The sequence below is a fragment of the Sebastes fasciatus genome, chromosome 2 (assembly GCF_043250625.1).
Source record: "Sebastes fasciatus isolate fSebFas1 chromosome 2, fSebFas1.pri, whole genome shotgun sequence".
NCBI classification, from domain to species: Eukaryota; Metazoa; Chordata; class Actinopteri; order Perciformes; family Sebastidae; genus Sebastes; species Sebastes fasciatus.
The window spans coordinates 21,777,081-21,798,359 of NC_133796.1; the positions used below are offsets into that span (position 1 = coordinate 21,777,081).

The 21,279-nt window shown below is 38.7% G+C and overlaps 2 protein-coding genes across 2 annotated transcripts in view; both read right to left on the reverse strand.

The window, feature by feature from the left end:
• Window positions 1–1,537: 1,537 nt before the first annotated feature.
• On the reverse strand, window positions 1,538–4,119 carry uraha (urate (5-hydroxyiso-) hydrolase a). Its single transcript, XM_074614178.1, has 4 exons — window positions 3,891–4,119; window positions 2,661–2,800; window positions 2,385–2,520; window positions 1,538–2,170 (listed from the first exon to the last, which is right to left on the reverse strand). The coding sequence occupies exons 1-4, from the start codon at window positions 3,942–3,944 to the stop codon at window positions 2,081–2,083; spliced, it is 420 nt and encodes a 139-aa protein (XP_074470279.1). The 5' UTR covers window positions 3,945–4,119; the 3' UTR covers window positions 1,538–2,080.
• A 1,798-nt stretch (window positions 4,120–5,917) lies between these two features.
• Window positions 5,918–21,279, reverse strand: part of LOC141754826 (uncharacterized) — a 39,415-nt gene continuing 24,053 nt past the window's right edge. The window contains exons 3-7 of the mRNA XM_074614207.1: window positions 16,288–16,338; window positions 10,294–10,463; window positions 9,512–9,625; window positions 8,250–8,407; window positions 5,918–7,201 (exon numbers count right to left, since the gene is read on the reverse strand). Coding sequence (XP_074470308.1) covers window positions 7,163–7,201; window positions 8,250–8,407; window positions 9,512–9,625; window positions 10,294–10,463; window positions 16,288–16,338 — 532 coding nt within the window. The 3' untranslated portion in view covers window positions 5,918–7,162. The remainder of the gene's footprint in view (window positions 7,202–8,249; window positions 8,408–9,511; window positions 9,626–10,293; window positions 10,464–16,287; window positions 16,339–21,279) is intronic.

A 21,279-nucleotide genomic window follows, 5' to 3' on the forward strand; every position in this document is an offset into this window, starting at 1 on the left:
TGAATTTGTGTGGAAATATATCAAATAAATGTTCATTATATTTCAGATGTATGATTTCTCGTATTATAGGTCGATTTATTCAATATTTTGACCAATAAGTAATACGGTTGAGTAGGGGTGGAAGTAACAGATTACATTTACTCTCGTTACTGTAACAATGTCATTTTTGTGTACTTGTACTTTTTTGTATATCTTAAAAATTCTGTAATTTTACTAAGCTATATTTCAAGTCACATCCGTAACACAAAATAAAAGACACATGAAAAAGTCCTGATATTATTATTAACTTATTTGTTATTTAATTAATTATTACTCTCTTATTTTTGTATTATTATTATTTTTTTTGATTTTTTTTAACTCTATTCTTTCTTTTCATAATTATTATTATTATTATTATTATTATTATTATTATTATTATTATTATTATTATTATTATTATTATTATTATTTATTTTCTTAATTTTATCTCAATTTTGAATGTTGAAGTTGTTTTCTCTAGTGTACTTAATGAGTTTGTCTATAAGCTCAACTACTTCAAAATTGGTTTATAAACTATTGTAATTACGATCTGTAAATTGCATATATGAAAAAAACCTAGAAAAAAGGGAAAAAATAAAGTATAAAAAAAGTGCTGATAAACTGTGACAATGGAACAGCAGACAGGAGATAAATCAACAGCTGCAGCCACAGGAGGGCAGTTCCATGTCCGGTCCAGAGAGGCGACACCGGAAATTATAGGTTATTAATGTTGCGTCCACGGACCGCAGAGTTCACGGGCGGGGGCCACTTCAAGCACAATCAAATTAATGATCACACAGGGGTTGTGGTTCTAATTAGTATTTTTGTACCTCGGCATAGTTAAAAAATGCTGCATCTATCTTAATTAAGTTTAAGTTAAGTTTTATTAACAACGGATTTAATGCACCTTCTTGCTATAGTGCCTAAATGACACACCCAGGATGTTTGTGACTTGTACAGTAGGGGCATGCTGGGTCTGGCTAACATGCTAAATGCTAACATGTTCATGGTGGATCAGACTTCTGCGTCCACACTGCGCAGTGGGACCAGAGAGGCAGAGTGGACTGGTTATCCTGGGACAGAGAGGCGCCAGGTGGACCCAGTATATGCTTTGAGAATGAATGAAGTTGAACCTGAAGCAGATTGTGGGGGACTTCCTGGTGCTCAGGACTTGCAGGGTGCCCTTCAGACAGGTGAGTACAACAACACACTGCTGAACTTTCCAGAAACTGTCTCTCCTTTGCAGTAATATGTGTGTTACTGGCTGCAGCCGCTGTGGAGTTTATATTGTTTACATGTCCACATTGTCTGCTGTGATGTTTAGTTATACTCTCCATTCTACAATAAGTTTCAGGCGCCATTGTGTTCATAGCTCGTTTTATTGATTGTTGATCATTTTTGTTTAATTAGTTTTGTCTCTTTTCTGGTTAATGCTTGTGAGGCTTCAAAGAGGAAGGCAATTGTTATTTATAACTGATAATCAGTCTGTTGGTTTGGACAGAAGGAGACTTGTTGCTGATGTTGTTCCACAAGTTGACATTTAATGCAATTAAAAGTACCAGATATCATCATCCATAGCCTACTTTTACTTGAGTAATTGACAGGGTTTTGTAATGTTTTTTTGAGAACAGCGCACATATCCTTTAATGGTATTCATACAAAATGTAAATGTTTGTCAGTTTCATTTAATATAAAATACAGAGAGAGTGCAGATGTTTTGAAAAAATAACTAGCCGGTGGATTTACATGCAGGTTGACAAAAGAAAATCATTTGTCAGCAAATACCTTATTTAGTTTATTAAGACATTGTATGTTTTAATAGGCGTTAGATATTATATAGCCTAATATGTAGTGTATATGAGTAAATATGGTTTGTTTAATCGCAAACAAGTTTTGAATACAGTATCATTATTTAAAGGGAAGAATCATTCAAATGGAGCATTGTGTCTTGTCACAGGTGTGTGACAGTTCAGCTGGTGCTGGGATGAATGTTCTTGGTGGAGTTGCCTCTGTCTGGGATGTGTTAGACAGCAGATAGATGGAGGTTGATCACACTGGATCTCTAGCTCCCTCTGTACGTACTATAAGAGAAACGACTCAGGAGCAGAGGGATGTGGTACTTTTGGCCTGGGTCATTTATAGTGAAGACAATCTGCAAACAAAATAGATCAACAATTACGAGTTCTGTTAGTCAGGATTGTCAACAGCATCATATGACAGCTTAAATGGGGATACATGATACAAATTCACTGATCTAGTAACAAAAATATGGTAACGCCACAAGCAAGTAAAGCAGCATTACGCCTAACAATGGAAGCTGAAGATGTTACCCTGTTAGCACGTAACACATTTAAGACTTTCCTCACCTCAACATGCGGGTAAAAGCTGGCCTCTCCCATACTCTCCCAGTACTGAGCAGTCTCAAAACGCATTCTGTACACACCAGAGGTAAACATTTCTTTTGTGATGAGTCCTGGACAACGTCCATCAGCATTAGTGGTCCTGTTGAGACAAAATAGGATTCGAGACCTATGAATGGAAATATACATTATCCGGTGGTAATATTTGAGATTTTCCTGTGAGCATACTTTGGGACTATGTGTGGGGTATTTTGCTTATTACTGTTGTCCTCAGGTTTTTACCCAGAAGTTATCAAACTCCAGGCGTTAGTGGAGGGGTCTTGTCGATAGAGACCTAGGGCCATGTTCGAGCCAGGGACACCCATTGCAGTGTTCAGCACATGGGTGGTCAGGGGACTAGCAGGGCCTGCCATTGCTGTGATCTACAGAAGAAGAAAGTAAAACTTTAAATTAGAGGTTGACGATAGTTTGTAAAACACCTTATCACCTCTACTTTAAATCAATCATCTGCTCAAATCTGAAGAAATCCCATTACACCACAATATTTAAAATATCACAAATACTTTTTTGACTACTGGCAAAAACATATTTATACGGGCCTAATTTTGTTAAAGCGACATTGAATTCAGACAATTTTTAACTATCTTTGGCAGTTTATTCCAAATTGACAAGATAAACACTTTAACACCCCATCTTAAACAGCTCTATCAAAGTTTTCAGGCAATGACAATGTCAAAAACTAATATGGCATATAGGAATATTTTGTTGTATACTCTGTTTTCTGCTTCCTTCATCAGTAATGAAAAGTTAGTTGAAGAGAGAACCTTCATGTGTTGAAGCAATATGTGGGAGTTATTTGGGAATGCAGAGTGAAAATCCTGCTTCAGAATACCAGAGATGATAATGCTGATTTCTTTTTTTATGCAGATTTATAGTTTTCTGTCATCTATTGAAATTTGAAATACTGACAAAAAGATAATAGAATAGCAGAACTTATACCATGGTCTGGGTAAATACTCAATTCTGATTGGCTGCAGGGTGTCCATTAGTTCCTGTTAATATACACCTACTAAGTAGTTCCAGTGAAACTGTCTTTTCACCGTTTCAAATTAATGCGCTGGTTACAAAAAAAATATATATCTCCCTCCTTCCCTCAAACACCTCGTTGAGCATTATCCCTGACAGAATTACCTCTACTAGCTACAGTACAAGTTAGTTGTTAATACTAATAATAACATCTGACTGATAAATAGAAACCCTGGATATAAGATTTTACATTCCAAATTTAAACAAATATTAAATCAAATGTTTTTTGTAAAATGTTCAATGCAGTGTCTGAACTGTTGACGGCTCCTGTTGTAGCCTCTCTCACAAAATATCTGCTCAGCCAAAGAGTTCATAGTTGCTATGAAATACAGTACACATTACAATACAACATATTGAATATAATCTTCTATTCTATATAATAAACATTCTATTTTATTTTATATCTATTATAAGTTTTTTGCTTACCTCAATTCCTGGCAAAATATGACCCTTGAGTTGCTGCAGCCTGTACGCACTCATGTGCACTGATGAATAAACTGGTTTAGCAGTTTTAACCAAACAAAATGTAATTTTATGGTTTATTAAACAGCATCAGATGTTTGTCACATTGTCTTCATGCAGTTCTGCACACTGCCCTATCCAGCAGGACCTTCAGTACACATGCACTTTTGTCAACAGAAAACTGGTTGTGCAAGAGCTGCTTTTTGACTGCTGGGTTAATGAACACTAAATACACGACCTGCAACTTCCTGTTTGAATTCCACAGGTTAGTTCACTGACAGACCGGTTAATCCACTGACAGACATGTGCTGTGATTCTTCCCTCCCCCCTAATGTGCATCGCTGATCATATTATGGAAAATGCTATAGATTTGATTTGGAAAAAATGATAAAAACTTTGATCATAACAGAAAATGATCTGGCATTTAGTATTATACCATTCATATGCACTTTGTGCTGCATTACTTGTATGAAAGGTGCTATACAAATAAATTGTATTATAATTATTTATAGGCCATGATATATAGGGATTACCTCATGCTAAAATGAGACTGCAGCAGTGAGCAACCTCCGAATCTGAGAAGTGAAGCCAATGTTAAAGTGCCTCAAATTTACATTCTTTCTAATAGCCAGCAGGGGGCGACTCCTCTGGTTGCAAAAAGAAGTCAGATTGTATAAAAGTCTATGAGAAAATGACCCAACTTCTCACTTGATTTATTAACTCAGTAAACATTGTAAACATGAGTTTATGGTCTCAATCGCTAGTTTCAAGTCTTCTTCAATACAGCATGATGTTCATTTAGTAAATTATGGTCCCATTTAGCGTCAAATAGACCATAAAGCAGGGTATGCTTTAGGGCGTGGCTACATTGTGTTTGACAGGTCGCTACCACGGCGTTGTCCCGTCTGGGAGTTGTCCGTGTTTTCATCTTATAACTTTAATCCTTTCACAGTGTGTTTCCAGTTCATGAAAGTTAATATTAACATTTTGGTCATCTAAAATGTCTTATTCAGCTTTTGGTTGTACTTAGCTCCACCCTCTCGTGCCACTTCTGGTTGCAAAAAAGCAACTTGGCAATGGACAGAAACCAAGATGGTGACGGCCAAAATGCCAAACTCGAGGCTTCAAAACGGCAGTCCACAAACCAATGGGTGATGTCACGGTGACTATGGACACTTCTTATATACAGTCTATGGACTGTTGTCATATTTCATAGTTTGCTTCTTAGATACAACTGTCAAAAAAGTCTGTGACATGAACTGACAGTTCTGTGGTAAATATTCAGACGGGAATATAACGGAGGGTCCATTTACTTTTTCTGTAAAAAAATATGTTGAAGAGAGTAGCAATGTGGGAGGATTGTTCTACAATATTTTCTCCATTTAAAAAAAAATAAGTAAAAAAAAATAGCTGATTGCAGAAAATGTTCTCTATCTCTTGATCTGTTTTTGACCTGGCTGTCATGTTGTTGTCACGCGAGTTTAGAGTCCCATCAGCAATGGACAACTTCCTCTGGGAGTCTGGGCAGTGTTGATAGTATCATCCTTAACCAGTCATCAAAACAACACAGACACACACTGTACGGATGATAATGTGCACAATGTTGCCTGAGGTTCAGACTGACCTTATAGGTCAAACCATCGGTGCACCGAGGAGAAGAGATGTTGAGGGTGCAAGGAGACCTGTGATCACATGTTCTAGTGGTCCGCACTGACTCCCAGCAAGCAAGTTGATATTTACCATTATCAGCTTTGCCTTGTTTAGTATGGACTTATTGTATGATTTATACACTTCGGATTAGTTGTACAGTGTAATTGTTCCAGTATTGAAGCAGTACTTTCAACGTTTTATAATTTCATAATTGATCAATTAAAGATAACTATTGATACTTAACATTATTTCCATTTTTCTCCCAAATGTTTGTTTCTCTTTCACTTTTCTTCTCTGTGTCTGTCTTGGTCTCTCAGAATAAAAACACACTCCCATGTACTGTATGCATACTCAATATGAAAATACTTTTACTACTGTGACAATGAGTATTTCCACTTGGCTTATCTGAAGAATGCAAACAAAAACACCATAGGAGTAACATCATTGTTTTCTTTTAAAAAAACATATGAGAAGTCCTAAAGCAAGATTAAAATCAGACAGTTCAACAATTACAGTAAAGTTTACAATAATACACAATATTACACACTGACCTGGGCCTTGTATTAAAAGTGCCAAATACATGGCGGAAGAGAGCTGTAACATTCCTCTAATACATTTAAAGTAGAGAAAAGACATTTGTTTCAGAGAGTCACACTCAGAGAAGTAGCATACTGAACAACCTGTTTCTCTCCTGAATGATCAGAGTCACTATTCAATCTCTTAAAGAGTACTTTGATTTACTAAAATCTGATATCTTAGAGGTACAATAAAGAGAAAAGGTGAATTAAGCGTCAACAAAAAGCTCTCTTGAAAGATCAAATTTGAGAGTGCACAGATTTCTTTTCAGTCAAAATACTTTGAGATCCACAGAAGGGATTTTCATTTTACAGTACATGCACACAGTATTCCAGTTATGTAATTATTCTGAAAATAATAACATTCAAGTAAGCTGTTTACATGGTTCATATTCCTGGTTTTGTATTGTTTGTACATTATCTAATTCAACATATAAGGGAGAAACTGGTGAAACCGTTGCAACACCTCTGGCAGAAGCCCATGACTACACATAAAGTATTATTATATGTAGCCTACAGTCTGATAGTGGCAGGAGAAGGCTTTTAATGTGGACAAGATAAATTGGTAAGCTGCTTACATAAGGTTTTAATACTGTATTGTCTCATTTGGATTAATACTGGAATATTGGCGTTGGTGTAAACCCTCTCATACAGTTCAATAAGAACGCCTGCTTAGGCCGGATTATAAAAAGTTAAATTCACCACCGGGCTTCAAGTTGTCCTTTTATAATTACTCTCTCACCCTCTCAGTCCGACATACCAAAATCTTCTCAATCAGATGTGCATGTACTTGGTGTGTATAAATCACCTGTGTTTTAGTATTACTTAAAAGTATGGTTACAGAAACCAATCTGCTGCTGTGATACAATTAAATGTATTGTATATCTGATATGTACACTCTGTTGGAGGGAAGTTGAGCTTCTGATATGAGCGTCGGCTTGGCGGTTGCTGTTCTCTTCCTCCATGTTTGGCACTTAATCCATGTCTTTTACGTCTTCTCATGTTCCTCCCTCATATTTCCTCCTCGGGGTCAGAGCTGTGGTTGCTCATCTGTGACAGACAAACAGTGAGAGACAAAACAAAGAGACATTTCATTGAACTGCAAGCTCACGATGACTAAGTAAAATTGAATGGTGCCAGTACAAATTGATTTCACAGTAGTGGAGTATCAGTAGTTGTTTCACGTCCGCTCAGCTCACAAGACAGAAACATCTAGTTGTCTTGTATTGTTGAAATTTTCCTGTGTATTATTGTTTTATTGTTTGCATTATTGTTGTTCTAAATTAATATATTTTTATCCACAAAATGGGGTCCCTGACAGATATACTGCTTAAGGCGGGCAGGACGATATGATATATATATCGTCAAAATTATATAAAAATGTTTATCGCATACATTTTTCTATATCATTTCTATCGCGATATAGGTTAGATAAATAGATAGATAAATAGATATATAGATGGATAAATAGATTGATTGACTTTATTGATCCCCGAAGAGAAATTGAGGCGCTACAACAGCAATTTATATACATCACAAAAACAAAATCACTCACACAAATGACACGAAGTAAGAAAAAAACATCGTATTTATAAATCTCTACAAACCAACTACTACTATAAACTAGATAAAATAATTAAAAAATACAATAAAAATAGAAAGTTAGTTTTTTATTATTTATTTTTTCTTTATAATTTCACTTGACACTGTTATGTTCATTTTGCACTGAAGTTCTTAAAATGAGAAAATACTGGGTACTTTTTATTTGTCGAGTATTTAATTCACAAAGGAGTATACAAGAATAGGCTTTACCATGTGGTTATTTCATATAGACTATTTATTAAGTTATAAGAAAACATGCTATATCATGATATATATCGAGATATGAAATGATCTATATCGTGATGGAAGATTTGGGCCATATCGCTCAGCCCTTGCTTAATGGCAAATTAACAAAAATTGCAGCACCATTTTGATCTTTGTCATGAATCTCAATAGTATCACCAGAAACTATAGCATCAGGCGGTAAGGACGGCCCTCGCTGATGTACTTTTTAGTCATTTTGGAACAAGTGCACACAGACTTCAGGTGCATTTACCGTGTGGTGGTCGTCATCGGGCTCCCTCGGGTCATGATTCTCCCTGTGGATTCGATGGCGGGAGCTGGGTGGAGAGAGGGAGGAAAGGGAGTGCTCGGGGCTGCTGGCAGACAGAGCGTACGGCGAGCCAGCTGGACTGTCCTCCTTCAGGGGAGACCCTGACAAAGGAATAAACAGATGCAGTTTAGGTCCTGTTTCCTTTTGGAGTATAAAAGAATATACAGTACATGTTTTCTGTAGGTCAAAAGACAAAAAACGTCTGTGTGCATCCCACTGACTTTCTACTAGATGACAGGCAGAAAGCAAGAGTGGGAGTGACAGGATGAAGGACAGATGAGGAGATAGTGAGGGGGAAGCGAGGGACAGCAGAGCCAGATAGTGAGGGACAGGGGAATCAAGTAGAGCTGGAGATAAATGAATATGAAGATGAGAGCTATCAATAGCCCAAGGTCAGTCACACACAGGCACACATTACTTTCCTGAAGGTGTACACCTATAATTGCAGTAGCCACAGGACACATCGTCTTTCTAGAACACTGTCTATATATTCAGCCTGATGTTATGATAATGACTTTTTTACAAGAACATGTTACAGCTACTGAGGATATAGTGCTCAGAGGAGGGTGGACTACACTTAATGAGTGTAAACTGTGTTTCAGTTTACAATCAGTTTAATTAAGATTTCAGTAAAACCAATTTCCTTAGGAAGGATAATAAGGCTTTGTCCTGTTCCTTCCCCAGGCCGTCGCTCTTGTTGGCAGGAACAGTAATGTGTTGAAATGTCCACATGAGGGCAGCAGCAGCTCTTCCCTCCATGCACACTGATCCGCTGTTGTTCTCAGTCCTTCATATTTGTCTGTTTTTTGATGCTTCATCAGTCAGGTCCTTCAACCACACTGTTTGTTCAGCATGTTCCATAATTTGCTCACAGCCATAAATCCAGACACCCGCACACTCCAGTTGATATCGGCTTTGCTTCAACTTTTTCAAACATTCCTGACTGGAGGGAAATAATTGATTTGTCAGGTAAAATAGGAGTGGTTGTGGTGGTGCAGTGCATTCCCATCCCCCAGTTCCCCCTGCGGCACAGATCCTGAATCATTTTGATCGGGGTTGTGACTGGCAAAGCTAATCAGGCAGAAATCTGAGAGTGGCGTATCACCAGAGTCTGCCTTTAAAATGTTTTTGATGTGCGAATAGATTATCTATCATTTGATCTCGCACCTACCTGCCTCCACTGTCTTTGTGAATGAGCGTCTCACCTTTGTGGTCATTCCTCTCTGTGTCCATCCTGTCAAGACTGTCAAGCAGCCCATCGATCTGTGTCTTTATCAGAGTCAGCTCCTTTTTAATCACCTGCAACTCTTCCATGCCCACTGCAGGAACGAAGACAGTGAGAACGTAAAGGACATTAGGAAATGACACAACCTGGAAACCTCTTGAAAGAGAGCTTTTAAATGAATAGTTAGACATAGTGGGAAATGCACTATAGTTAGATGAGAAGATTGATACCAGAGAGGTGTCAACCTACTCATCTAACACTCTGCAAGAAAGCAAATAAGCATATAAGTAAGCAATATGTCTAACAATTAAATAACTGTTAAAAAGTGACTATTAAAGAACAAAAAGTGCAAGCAATGTTAACCTTTTTGGGGTATTTTATTTGGCATTCATCTTTGATCAGCAGAATGTATTTGTGTTTCTGATTTCTTTAGGTGTCATGATGCCATGGTTTGAATACAGCTAAATTTCTCCACTGCATCATTTCTCTCATTGAAGTAGCATCACAGAAAAAGAGGTTAAAACTGTTGATTATTTGAACTTGTGTGCTGTGACTTCATCAAACTACACACAGCTTATTTTAACTGTGACTGCTTTATAATGAAAGGATGAGGCTGAGAGGCAAAAGATCTATTGATCCAAGCTTTATATTTGTCATTTAATTGTTCATACAGAGAGAAATTCCCCTTACCAAGTTTTTAAAAAAAAATCTGCAGCATCTAATGTGACCTTTATGTGTGACTTAGTCATTCATATTACTCACGCTTGGCTGTGGTTGAACTGGTGGAGTGGGCTCTGGAGCTTTTGGAGTGGGTTCTGTCTCGACTGCGTCTGTGCCCAGAGGAGTAGGAGGAGGAGCGGGATCGCTTTGCCAGACTGGGTCCCAGCGGCAGAGGAGACAGGGATGCTGGCACACGCTGGTAGTCATACACCCTAGAAATTCAGTAGATACAGTTATTTTAAACAACTCATCTTTAAATATGTGCACGCGGCAAGTTTGTGTGAAATGATGAAAGAGAGCCTGCTCACAAGCATGAGACAGTTGTGCATGAAAATGGAGTTTTTCTCATTTAAATCAAATTTTGTCAACGTTAGACTGTCATTTATTCAGGTACGGCTGCTTGTCTTGAGACAACACCTATATTTAGCTTTAGTTAAATGAAAAAGACAGGGTATTGTGGAAAAACATGTTTATATTTCTTAAAATAAGGCATCGAGAACCGTATAAGAGTATAAGAAACTCAGGTATTGTATTGGCAGTGTAGGAGCTATTTCTTTGTTGTTAGTATTTAGTTGTTTTACTAATAATAATATTGTTTGATTGATTATTCTAGATGTTTACTTTATTTACACTCGATTTTTGCTAGTGTTTTGTTCTGCCAGTTATTTGTTTAGTTTATTTATGTTTTTGTTTAGTAGCCTAAATTTAGTTTTTTTTGCATAATTAGTATTTTGTTTTCTTTTGTTATGAACTGGGTAAAACTGTGGCCACCCGCGCTTATATAGGTAGGCAGGTAGGACCAGCATGCACCTGGGTGGGCTTATGTTTTTTACCAGAAGAAGAGAGGTAGCGACATCCATGTTTTCTATGTGTTTCGTTTGCTTGCTTGGGTTTTTGTATAAATAAATCACCGGAAACACAGAAACTTTGCATGGACTCTTTTGCCTGTGTAATCCACATACCCATGGTGCGTCAGTGGCCCTTTGATTTAAGTTTGATTTTGATTTTTCAGACAAATGGCCACTACATAAAGTAAATAAAACATAAGCCCACCCAGTTGCATGCTGGTCCTACCTGCCTACCTATACAACCGCGGGTGTCCACAGTTTTACCCAATACATAGACAAAAGAAAACAAAATACTAATTACGCAAAAAACTAAATATAGGCTACTAAACAAGAAAATAATTAAATTTAACAGATAACTAGGAGAACAAAACACTAGCAAAGATCGAGTCTTTCTGAGGATGCACAGGCACTAATGTTAAAACATTTCAAATCCAGCCCTAGCTCAAACAAAGGGGAGATACAAGCTGGGAAAAAAATTAGATATTAAAGGAAAGATACGACAATGAAGAAAAGCATCTGTTCAAGCATCTCATAGATAAATATGTATATTTATATTCTGTGTTCTTTGTCTTTTACTTTCTATCTCAGTTTCAGTCTGTCTTGTGCTGGCGTTGCCTCCTCCCGGTGGACAGCGCCATGTCTCTATCTGTCACTGAATGTAATTGGTTCTGTCAGGGCCAATCAATAGCTCTCCGCCAGGCTAGTAGTGCTGGTGACAGGGGGTGTATCACAGTCAAACTCTATAGTGCTCACAGGAACCACACTGTGTGTTGTTTGTGCTTGTGTGTGTTTCAATAGAAATGGAGGTGATGTTGGGATTGAAGCAGAAAGTGATTTGATCTGAACACTTATGGACACAATGACCAGGTGAAACACAGCTACAGGCCTCAAACCAACCCATCGCCAATGAGCAAAGCTGCAGGAAGGGTGGGAACCGGGCCATTCAGATCTATGAATGATTATGTTTCTATTTAATCGTTGCATTGAGAGAGAGATTTGGCTCAAAAGACAACAAAAAAGTATAGCAGGGTTCCTGCTGTGTTCACCAAACTAAATTAAGGACTGTTTAGGACCTTTCTAATACCACATAGAATAAAATGTAAGGCCTTTTTTTAATGGTCATACCGCCGGTCAAAGAATGACATAGGGACAATTGGGCCTGCGGTTATGTATTAAACCTTAAAGGACCAATGTGTAAAATTTAGGCGGATCTATAAGCAGAAATGGAATATAATATTAATAAATATATTTTCTTTAGTGTATAATCACCTGAAAATAAGTGTTTTTGTTACCTTAGAACGAGCCGTTTATATCTACATAGGGAGCGTGTCCCTTTTCACGGAGCGGGCCGCCATGTTTCTACAGTAGCCCAGAACGGACAAACCAAACACTGACTCTAGATAGGGCCATTTACGTTTCCACGTCGGCCACCATAGTTCTCCTACGCGCTTGGCACATTGGAGAAGTTTCAGTTGCAACATCTGCTAGATGTCAACAAATCCTACACACCTGTAATTCATTGACATTTATATTATTTTTTTTCGTACTTTTTAGCTGTTGACGATGAGCTATAGCTCCTGCAGCTATGTAGTGACAGTGTTTGCTTTAGGTCTGATGGTTCTGACTGATACGGCAAATTTTTTTATTGAACAGCCTCCTGCATGCGCAATGTATAACGTCTCCTGACAGCCCGCAACCACTTCCAAAAAAAAGTTAGGACTAATGTTACTGTCTACGGCAGGAAAGAAAACTTTTTTTTTTTTATGAGGAAACTGAGCTGAGTGCTTTTCAGACCTGATAACCAAATCTTGATCATTCTGATCAACTCAATCTTGTTGCAATCTGGATATATCAGGATTGAGGACAGTCTGCCTAAATGATTTCTGCAAAGCCATGAGAGTGAAAAGCTTGCATGCTGTATGTCGCCAGCCAACAACAGGGAGGCAAGCTGTCAGCTCCAAGGATTTGGAGTCGGACGGTAATGTAGATTTACTGATTGAGCTGTTAGCCAGTCAGTCAGATGCAGCCCGACTTCCTGAAAAGTTTTCTCTAATGTTTTATTTTCTGTTTTATTCTATGAAGTCTCTCTACTTGATACTGAGATTTTTTGCACAGACTGTGTTCTTCACACATCCACAGACACACACACATCACAATGTCACATAAGGATGAAGTGTATTAGGCCACCATAAGTGTGTGAGATTAGAGGCTTTGAGCATTGTCCGTGTGGGGAGACACAGAGAGCAAAGACTTATGGGAGTTTAAAGTCCTTTAGAGCAGTTTGCAGGGGCAGATAGACAATGTGTTGTTACACCGGCTTTGAAGTGTCATCTTAGAGAATGGGAGCTCAGACAATGAGGGACTGTAGACGAGTGAGGATTACAGAAAAGTGTGTGAGTGTGTGTGAGAGGGAGTGTTTGTCTCTATGGATTAGACCCCACAAGGAAAGCAGCTTTGTCAGCTCGAGCTGTTATCTGTGTGTTGAAAGACACTTTTCTATCGTGTTCACACAAGAGGACAGCGGACAAAAAAAAGTCATTTCCCTCTTTCCCACATATTGATATTCCTCAAAACAACAAACACAGGAACACACACACAATCCCACGCACTCACACCCAGAGGCAAACACATCTGCGCACACACACACACACACATAAATATGCACACATACGCTTCCACTCACAGCTGTCAGTAGTGCTGGCCAACAGCATGGGGAATAATCATGCACTGTGTTAAAAACAAATTGAAAATCAGTGATGAGTGTTCCCCCCTGAGCAAAGACAGAAAAACGCAGAGCAAGGCAAAGCAAATGCAAAAAAAAAACAACTAAGGAAAGATGACAGTTAATATTCAGTGCAACAGAGCATCGATATGTGCGCGAAAGGCACTGGAGTGTGTGTGTGTGTGTATTGTGTGACTGCCTGCTTTTATTCAGATGTGCTGAGTGGAGTGTTTATGAGTGAGGCCTGGGGGATGTAGGAAGGTCCCTGCGCAATTTCAGTGGAGGACCAATAATACAGAGCCACTGTGAGCAGAGCTAAGTCTAACTAACTACCTCGTCTACCTAACCAGTAACCACTGCACTGAACTGTGCACTGCACAAGAGCGTGTTCTGCAGTAACATGGAAGAGGTAAACGCACACTGCAAACTGACTGATTTCATGATACGTTGCAAACAATATGCTCATTTTCAGTGTTTTTTAAGGGACATTATGATACCCAAATGTATGGTTGTTCTCAACCTGTTCTGGTAGCTGTTAGGAACTGGAAATTTATTGAGAACTTAATTTCAATCTGACCTGTAACAGGTGACATTTTCACAAAAGAGACAGTTATGTTTGGCAGTGATTTTCATTTTCATTTTCGTCTCAGTAATTCACAGGTTGAAACTAAAATTACCGACCTGTGGTTTTATGCCTCCGCCAACCACTCAAATGGCAGTTTACATCCGTGTCTGTCCAAAATGTCCTCACTTCCTGTTAGACATTTATGTGAAATTGTCATGATTAGCATATGAATGCTTGAGTTGTGGCGAAAAATGTGTTTTGTGAGGTCACAGTGACCTTTGACCACCAAACTCTAATCAGTTCATCCTTGAGTACAAGTGGACGTTTGTGCCAAATTTGAAGAAATTCCCTCAAGGCATTCCTGAGACATCGCGTTCACGAGAATGGGCCAGACGAACGCACAGACAACTCGAAAACATATTGACTCTGATTGCAGCTGCGGAGGGGCGTTGCTGTCGCACATAACAGGAATGCCCATGTAGATCATTGGTTTACTCAGAACAGTAACCTTTTCTTAGTAGAACAGGAACTCTACTTTTTTTGCCTAAACTTTATTGATTGCTGTATTGTCTCTATTGTTCTGTTCGCGGTTCGCAGTCTCTGTTTGTCCGCGATAATTTGTCTTTTTCGTGGTCTCTGTTTCTCCCTCCTCATCTGGTCTTTTTTATTTACTTTCTAGGTGGATGTGATGTGTGAGAGATGTCAGTTTTCTGCTTTTTCAGTAGACTTAAGTAGCAGTATAAATAACTAAACAGTGGGAAAGACTTGCCAGTATTTACTGTCACCATGAATACTTGTAGAAGCTTTACGTGATGCACTATTACTAAATAATTTTTCACAAACAAAATTCTGTTCACCTTGTTTTGCACCATAAGTTTCAGATATCTCAAAATCCCTGTGGATAGAAATCTAAACCACATGTAACTGCATAGTTACATAGCACAACTGATTAGTTAGAAGCTGTTACATAACATTGTTGTATTTCTGCATCTATTTCTACAGTTCCCTATATATTTAAACCTTTACAATATGATTTAAATAATTTATTTATCTTTTGCACAGAAATACATCTGCAGAAAAGTTGTTTCAGTGTAAAATGGCCACTAGATGTCTCACTAAAGGATGCCAAGTACAGAAGAAGAAAAAGTGGGCGTCCTTGTATTCCACAAACCAATCAAAGCAGTGGTCTGTACAGGAACGCCCCTCCGTGGCTGCAATCGGACTCTACTGCTTTGTGCTGGCTTCATTTCTCAGCACCGGAAGTTGCCGCTTGTACAGATAAAATATCTGTATGTACTAAGATGTCTCATCTTGAACATTTCGCTATAATTGTCACTCGCTTTTGTTTTTATAAGGCACACTGATGTGAAATGAACACAGTGATCATTGGATCATTTGTATTGATATACAAAACTAGTAGCCCATTATGTCAATATGCAGTACTTAAGTCATTTAGAGCTTATTATAAGCTGCTATAAATGCTTAAAGTATTGCCTCTAGAATTTGAGGCAACATCTTTTACTTTACATGGATGCAGCTTAAGCAAATGATATAATAACTAGCAAACACAGAGTCATTTCAGATTTAGTTTGAGTTAGGATGCTCGAATGGGACCACACATCATGAATCCACACATCTGGGTGTCTGTACAGAAAGTGTGTCGACGAGTGTGTGTGTGTGTGTGTGTGATGAGTGAGCTCCCGGCTGTTGAGCAGTAACAGGCAACACTGTAAGCGAAGACAGGATGACTGACAGCTGTGTGGCAGACAGCGACGGGGAGCGGAGACTATTGGAGACAGCAAGGATGAAGAATCCACTTTAGCCTCTTCCTTTAGCCTCCTGTGACACGCAGACAAGCAATACGGTATGTGAGCTGCCATGTGTGGCTTTCTGACAGTTACCTGTCATAGTAGTCCTCGTGGTAGCTGTCATAGTCCAAGTCGAACTCGGATCTGCAGGAGAGGTGGAGAAAGAGAAGGAGGAGGTGGTTAGTAAAGTATTTTTCAAAACTACACAATGCACTTTTACTGGGGCGATCACACATTTCACTTAACAAACAGAGCGCTTGGTTGGTGTGTCAGTGTGTAAATGTGTGTGAGCCTCAACAGATTTATATGGCACAATCACTTCATCTGGAAAGAATGCAGTGTTCATGATCTCCAGCCAGCTAGAAACAGACATTGGATTTGTTTTGCTGCAGCATCCAAGGTGGAAAATCCATAGAAATTGTCTTGTGTGCCAACTGTACCACCCACTGAACGTCTCCATGTGTGAGCTTGGTGAGGCAAGCAGGTGAGCGATGTGACAGGAGTGATCTGAAATGCGCTGGTAGCTGGAGTGTACCTGCAGAACAGACCAGAGGAAGTGGAGGACAGAAAAGTGACACTAAGCCATGGGAGATGACATTCTGGTGTGTCAGACCTCAGCATTCCTCTCTAATCCGCACACAGAGTCGCTAATAATCCCTCCATGTTTCTCACCCTCCCTCTGTCTCTCTTTGTCTCTCCCGCTGACTCACTCCCTCAATCCGTCCCTCCATCCATCTTTGTTTAAACTGACCTCACGCTCTCCATTTGTCTCTCAGTCAGTCTTGCACTTGCAAGATAAGTGTTTATTTGCATTGTAAAAATAAGCACATATGTGATAAAAATTAGGATTCCTGCATACTGTTCATGCATTTAATGAGAATGACTTAAACCTGCAATAACTGATTTTGGCCACATGGGGTCAGTGGAAACAAGTTGTGAACACAACATTGACATATCCTCACCTTCTTAAATTGATACGATGAGCTCCTTACTAACACATCCAGCAGTTATAGAGCAACGTTATCATTCATTTGGAGTTGTGTTTCCTGCCACCTGATGAATGTCTGTCCAGCATTCACTCTCTTTAACTTCATTTTTGGTCTCTACCAACTCCTGTGGGAAATAAATGGCTCTTTAGCTGTTAAATGCTCCACTATGTTACCACTGTCTGTGTGGTGCTGCCAGGTAGTGTATATAGTGGGTTTTTAGAGCTTTTTTGCTGAAAACATCTAACCTTACCCGCCAGATAGTTTGTTACTAGGAGTTTAAAAAATATCGGAAAAATTTAATATTGCGATACTATGTTTTGTGATGCTGTATCGATTCTCAGAAACATTGTATAGATTTTTATTTAATAGTTTATATACAAAAATTAACTCAGTCAATAATTGATTTCATTTGCAAAGAGATGCCTCTCAGTGTATGTGCCCTCTCAAAGTTGTGCTATGATGTTGGATGTTACAGGGACTGTGATAAATGCAAATGTAGATCCCACTGTTCAGATTGCATAAAAAAAGTAAACTCAGATTTTATGCATATGGTGGTGTGTTCTTTATACCTTGATAGTTGTCCTAAAATTAAATAAAGAAAAATTGCGATATATCGCCTTGCTTACAGTATCGCAATATATTGAATCTTAACTCCTGTATCATGATACGCATCGTATTGCCAAATTCTTGCCAGCACACATCCCTATTTGTTACACAGAACCATCTCAGAAGCTGTCATTGGAAACTGTTTGGAAAAGGGAACTTTCAAAAATACATGGCAGGTGATTGGATGGACTATCTGTCAATCAAACTCAGCCAGTTGGACTCAGGAGAAGAGAAAACATCTTTTCCATCGAGAAAATCGTTCAGTGCTGTTCTTTGTTCGTCTTTCAGTGAAGAAATACTCTCCAGTTTTGACATAACTGATGCTATTGCAGGATGTACGCTAACCTCTTCGGAAGCCGCCATTGTTGTTTAGAACGAACAGTCGCCTCTCTGTGTCGCCTTACATACGCCTAAACCCCGCCCGTAGCTGCCAGTAGCTCCTCGCAGGATGCTGATTGGTCCGTGATTGGGCTTGTTGGCCATAAACCCATTACCTGAAGCCTGACAAGATGGATTTTTGTGTGATGTGTGATCTCGTGACATGGAGAGAACCCGGCTGCCGTGCGAGTTTAGAAAACATCAGCTACGCTAGTGAGAGCGGAGAGGACAAAGACCACAAAGCTGTGGGCCAGAAAAATCAAAACAATGAGCTGAAAGACAATAAATGCTCCGTAGAGCTTCATATTTCTCTTGAAGTTTGTCACAAAGAGCGAGCCGTTTTACATAGGAGTCTTTAGACTTTTTAAAAATATTGTTTATAGCTGCTTTAAAGTAAACATGAAAAAATCTGTGCATATAAAGGCAACAAAGTATAGCTAATAAAACACTGTTATGTTATGTGCATTAACAGATCTCTGACACATTTTAGAGTGACTTGTTATATTCATATCCAAGTGACAGCCCATGTTCAGACAATATATGGGATTCTTCTTCCACATATTTTGGGAAACGAACACACTCACAGCTTCATTGCCATCTGCTTATTTGTCATTCCGGGAGGCAGTGATTCTCCTGGTTGTAGACATGCAGCTCAACTCGAAGAAGAGATGTTTTTTTGAATGTCGGGATAAACAGCAGGGGGCTAAACTGAATACTTCTCCACATTCAGAATTACACACACGTACAGATATACACAGACACACATCAGCGGGCTGTGGGAAGCTGAGTGGGCTTGTATGTGGGTCTCTGGATCGGACTTATTTTGTAGTGGACCGTAATCCCGTCTCCTTCGGCGTTACTCTCACGCACTCTTCTCTGTCTCATACCAGCTGGTTTTCAGAGCTCAGGAGGCAGGAAACCACAAAATAATTCAGTGCTCATGTCTGAGCTGCACACTTGCCAAAAATGCAAAGTGTAATTTCAGTCTAATTTAAAGACTGCCCCCTGATATCCTAGTGAATGGAGGAGGTCTATGTGCTATTTTAGCTCATTTTGCATCTTTATTCTTTTGCATTTGAGGACACAAAAATAAAGAGGTCATTTCTAGTGAATTGTGCTTTTACAGTAGCAGACATCCTGTTCCGGTTAAGGACTCACTGAGAGGCAGAAGGACAAGAGAAACAGCTCCTCAGCTGAGCTTTCTGCTCTCTACATGAATTCAGCCAGAAGAGAGATGGAAAATAACAGCTATTCACCGAAATCCTCAGTGAGGGGGAACTAAGCTGCTGTTCACTCTGTGTTTGTTTCTTTCACATTTGGCGTTCACCGGTTTACCTTCGTCACTGTAGTGTGTGTAGGACTCTGTGGCAGACGGGGTTATTGTCATTTGTTAAATCACTTATTTTTGTAGACTCTTTTTATCATGTTTGTAGTTTATTCTTTTTTTAATTTCTGTTGTCTTGCCTGTTGTTATTTCCTACATTTGACTGCATTTTTAAAAGAATTATAGCGATTCTAATAACTAAATTCTACTTTACTTTTTTTTTTATTGTTGGTCACTTATCTCTCAATTACTTTATCATAATCACTTAAAATGTAGAAATTATTAATTAATAACGAAACATACTTACAACTCTATTAATGTTAGATGATGCTCTACGTGATTTGAAAGATTTGAATAAATAATAAAGAATTCAATATAAAAATGTAAACAGTATAGATCATATGCATCACGTTCGTTGTTATTTAACCGCTGAATGTTGAATAATACATATTTCCTTATTCATTTTGTAATGATGGTCAGGTCATTAAACATGTCGCCATGGTGCAGTGATGATGTGACACAAACAGGTAATTCGTAGGATTTAGTGAAGCTAAATGTGACGGGTTAGCACAACCTGTTTAGTCCGTAATTACATTAGAAGTGAGCAGCCAAGTACCTGGGTCAGTGTGTGTGTGTGTGTGTGTGTGTGAGAGAGAGAGAGAGAGAGAGAGAGAGAGAGAGAGAGAGAGAGAGAGAGAGAGAGAGAGAGAGAGATGGACAGCAGGGTCACTAAAGGCTAATTAATTTCTTTTCATAATTTCTCAAGTGCCAAAGCAATCCATTAGACATGGCTGGCTATAAATCATCTCAGCCTCAGCGTGCCTGTGCGTGCTTGTGTGTTCGTGTGTGTGTGTGTGTGTGTGTGGTTGTGTTTGCATTAGCCAAAGACGTTGCTTTTTGTGAACAAAGCATCCCAGAGATTTCCTCCAACATGCACACTCAACACCCGCCGTAGGCAGAAAACCATCAGTTTCACAGCAGCTGAATCTATGGGAGAACCTCGAAGGTGTGTGTGTGATGAATTATTAGAGATGTTGTTCAATTGGCTTAGAGCCTTGGCAGATGCAATTTAAATCTTGCTGACGATGCATCAAAGTGACATTTTATGTGAGATTCTTGTTTTCTCGAATGTGGTGACATCTTAGTTGATAAATATTCACTGCTGTAGTCTTTTGTCCTGCACTTCTTAATCAGTTCACAACAATGTCAACAGTTCTTTGTTTAGTTATCAGACTGGACAGATAAAATAATGTTGAGGTTAATACATTACATACAAATTATGGTACAAATAATGGCAGAATTTCAGCTCTTGTCTGAAAGTAACCGCATCTATAGAGACGATGAAAATCAGTAAACATGCCACAAACATACTATCGCCATTGACAATAACGTCTCAACACAATACGATCATTATGTCTAGACATGGAGCAATATATATATATATATATATTAGCAACACAGGATAAAATAGTAGTGTCAGCATGCAGATGTATTTGGAAATTATGCACAAAAGAGACAAAATCATGTATATAAATGATGAGCAGCACAAGCCTCAGAATAAATTCAGATTATCTACGTCACACACTGGCTTCTATTTGATAATAGCTATTGGACCAGTTAAGGACGTCCCTCCTGATGCTGACAGAATTTATTCATTTATTATTATTTATTAATATAGAGCCACTTTTGACCTCTCTTATTGTCGCACCACAGGGGGTTAAGTGCAGGGAAGCCTCCCAGCATGCATTGTAGAAAAGGATTAATGAACATAAGTCTAATGTTATGTGA

Bases quoted from the DNA above. Each gene is read 5' to 3' on its own strand.
- uraha (XM_074614178.1), bottom strand. From the start codon at position 3,944: ATGAGTGCGTACAGGCTGCAGCAACTCAAGGGTCATATTTTGCCAGGA. The intron at 2,801-3,890 runs GTAAGCAAAAAA...CTTCTTCTGTAG, and splicing joins ATATTTTGCCAGGAATTGAG to ATCACAGCAATGGCAGGCCC. The intron at 2,521-2,660 runs GTAAAAACCTGA...TTGTCTCAACAG, and splicing joins TGGAGTTTGATAACTTCTGG to GACCACTAATGCTGATGGAC.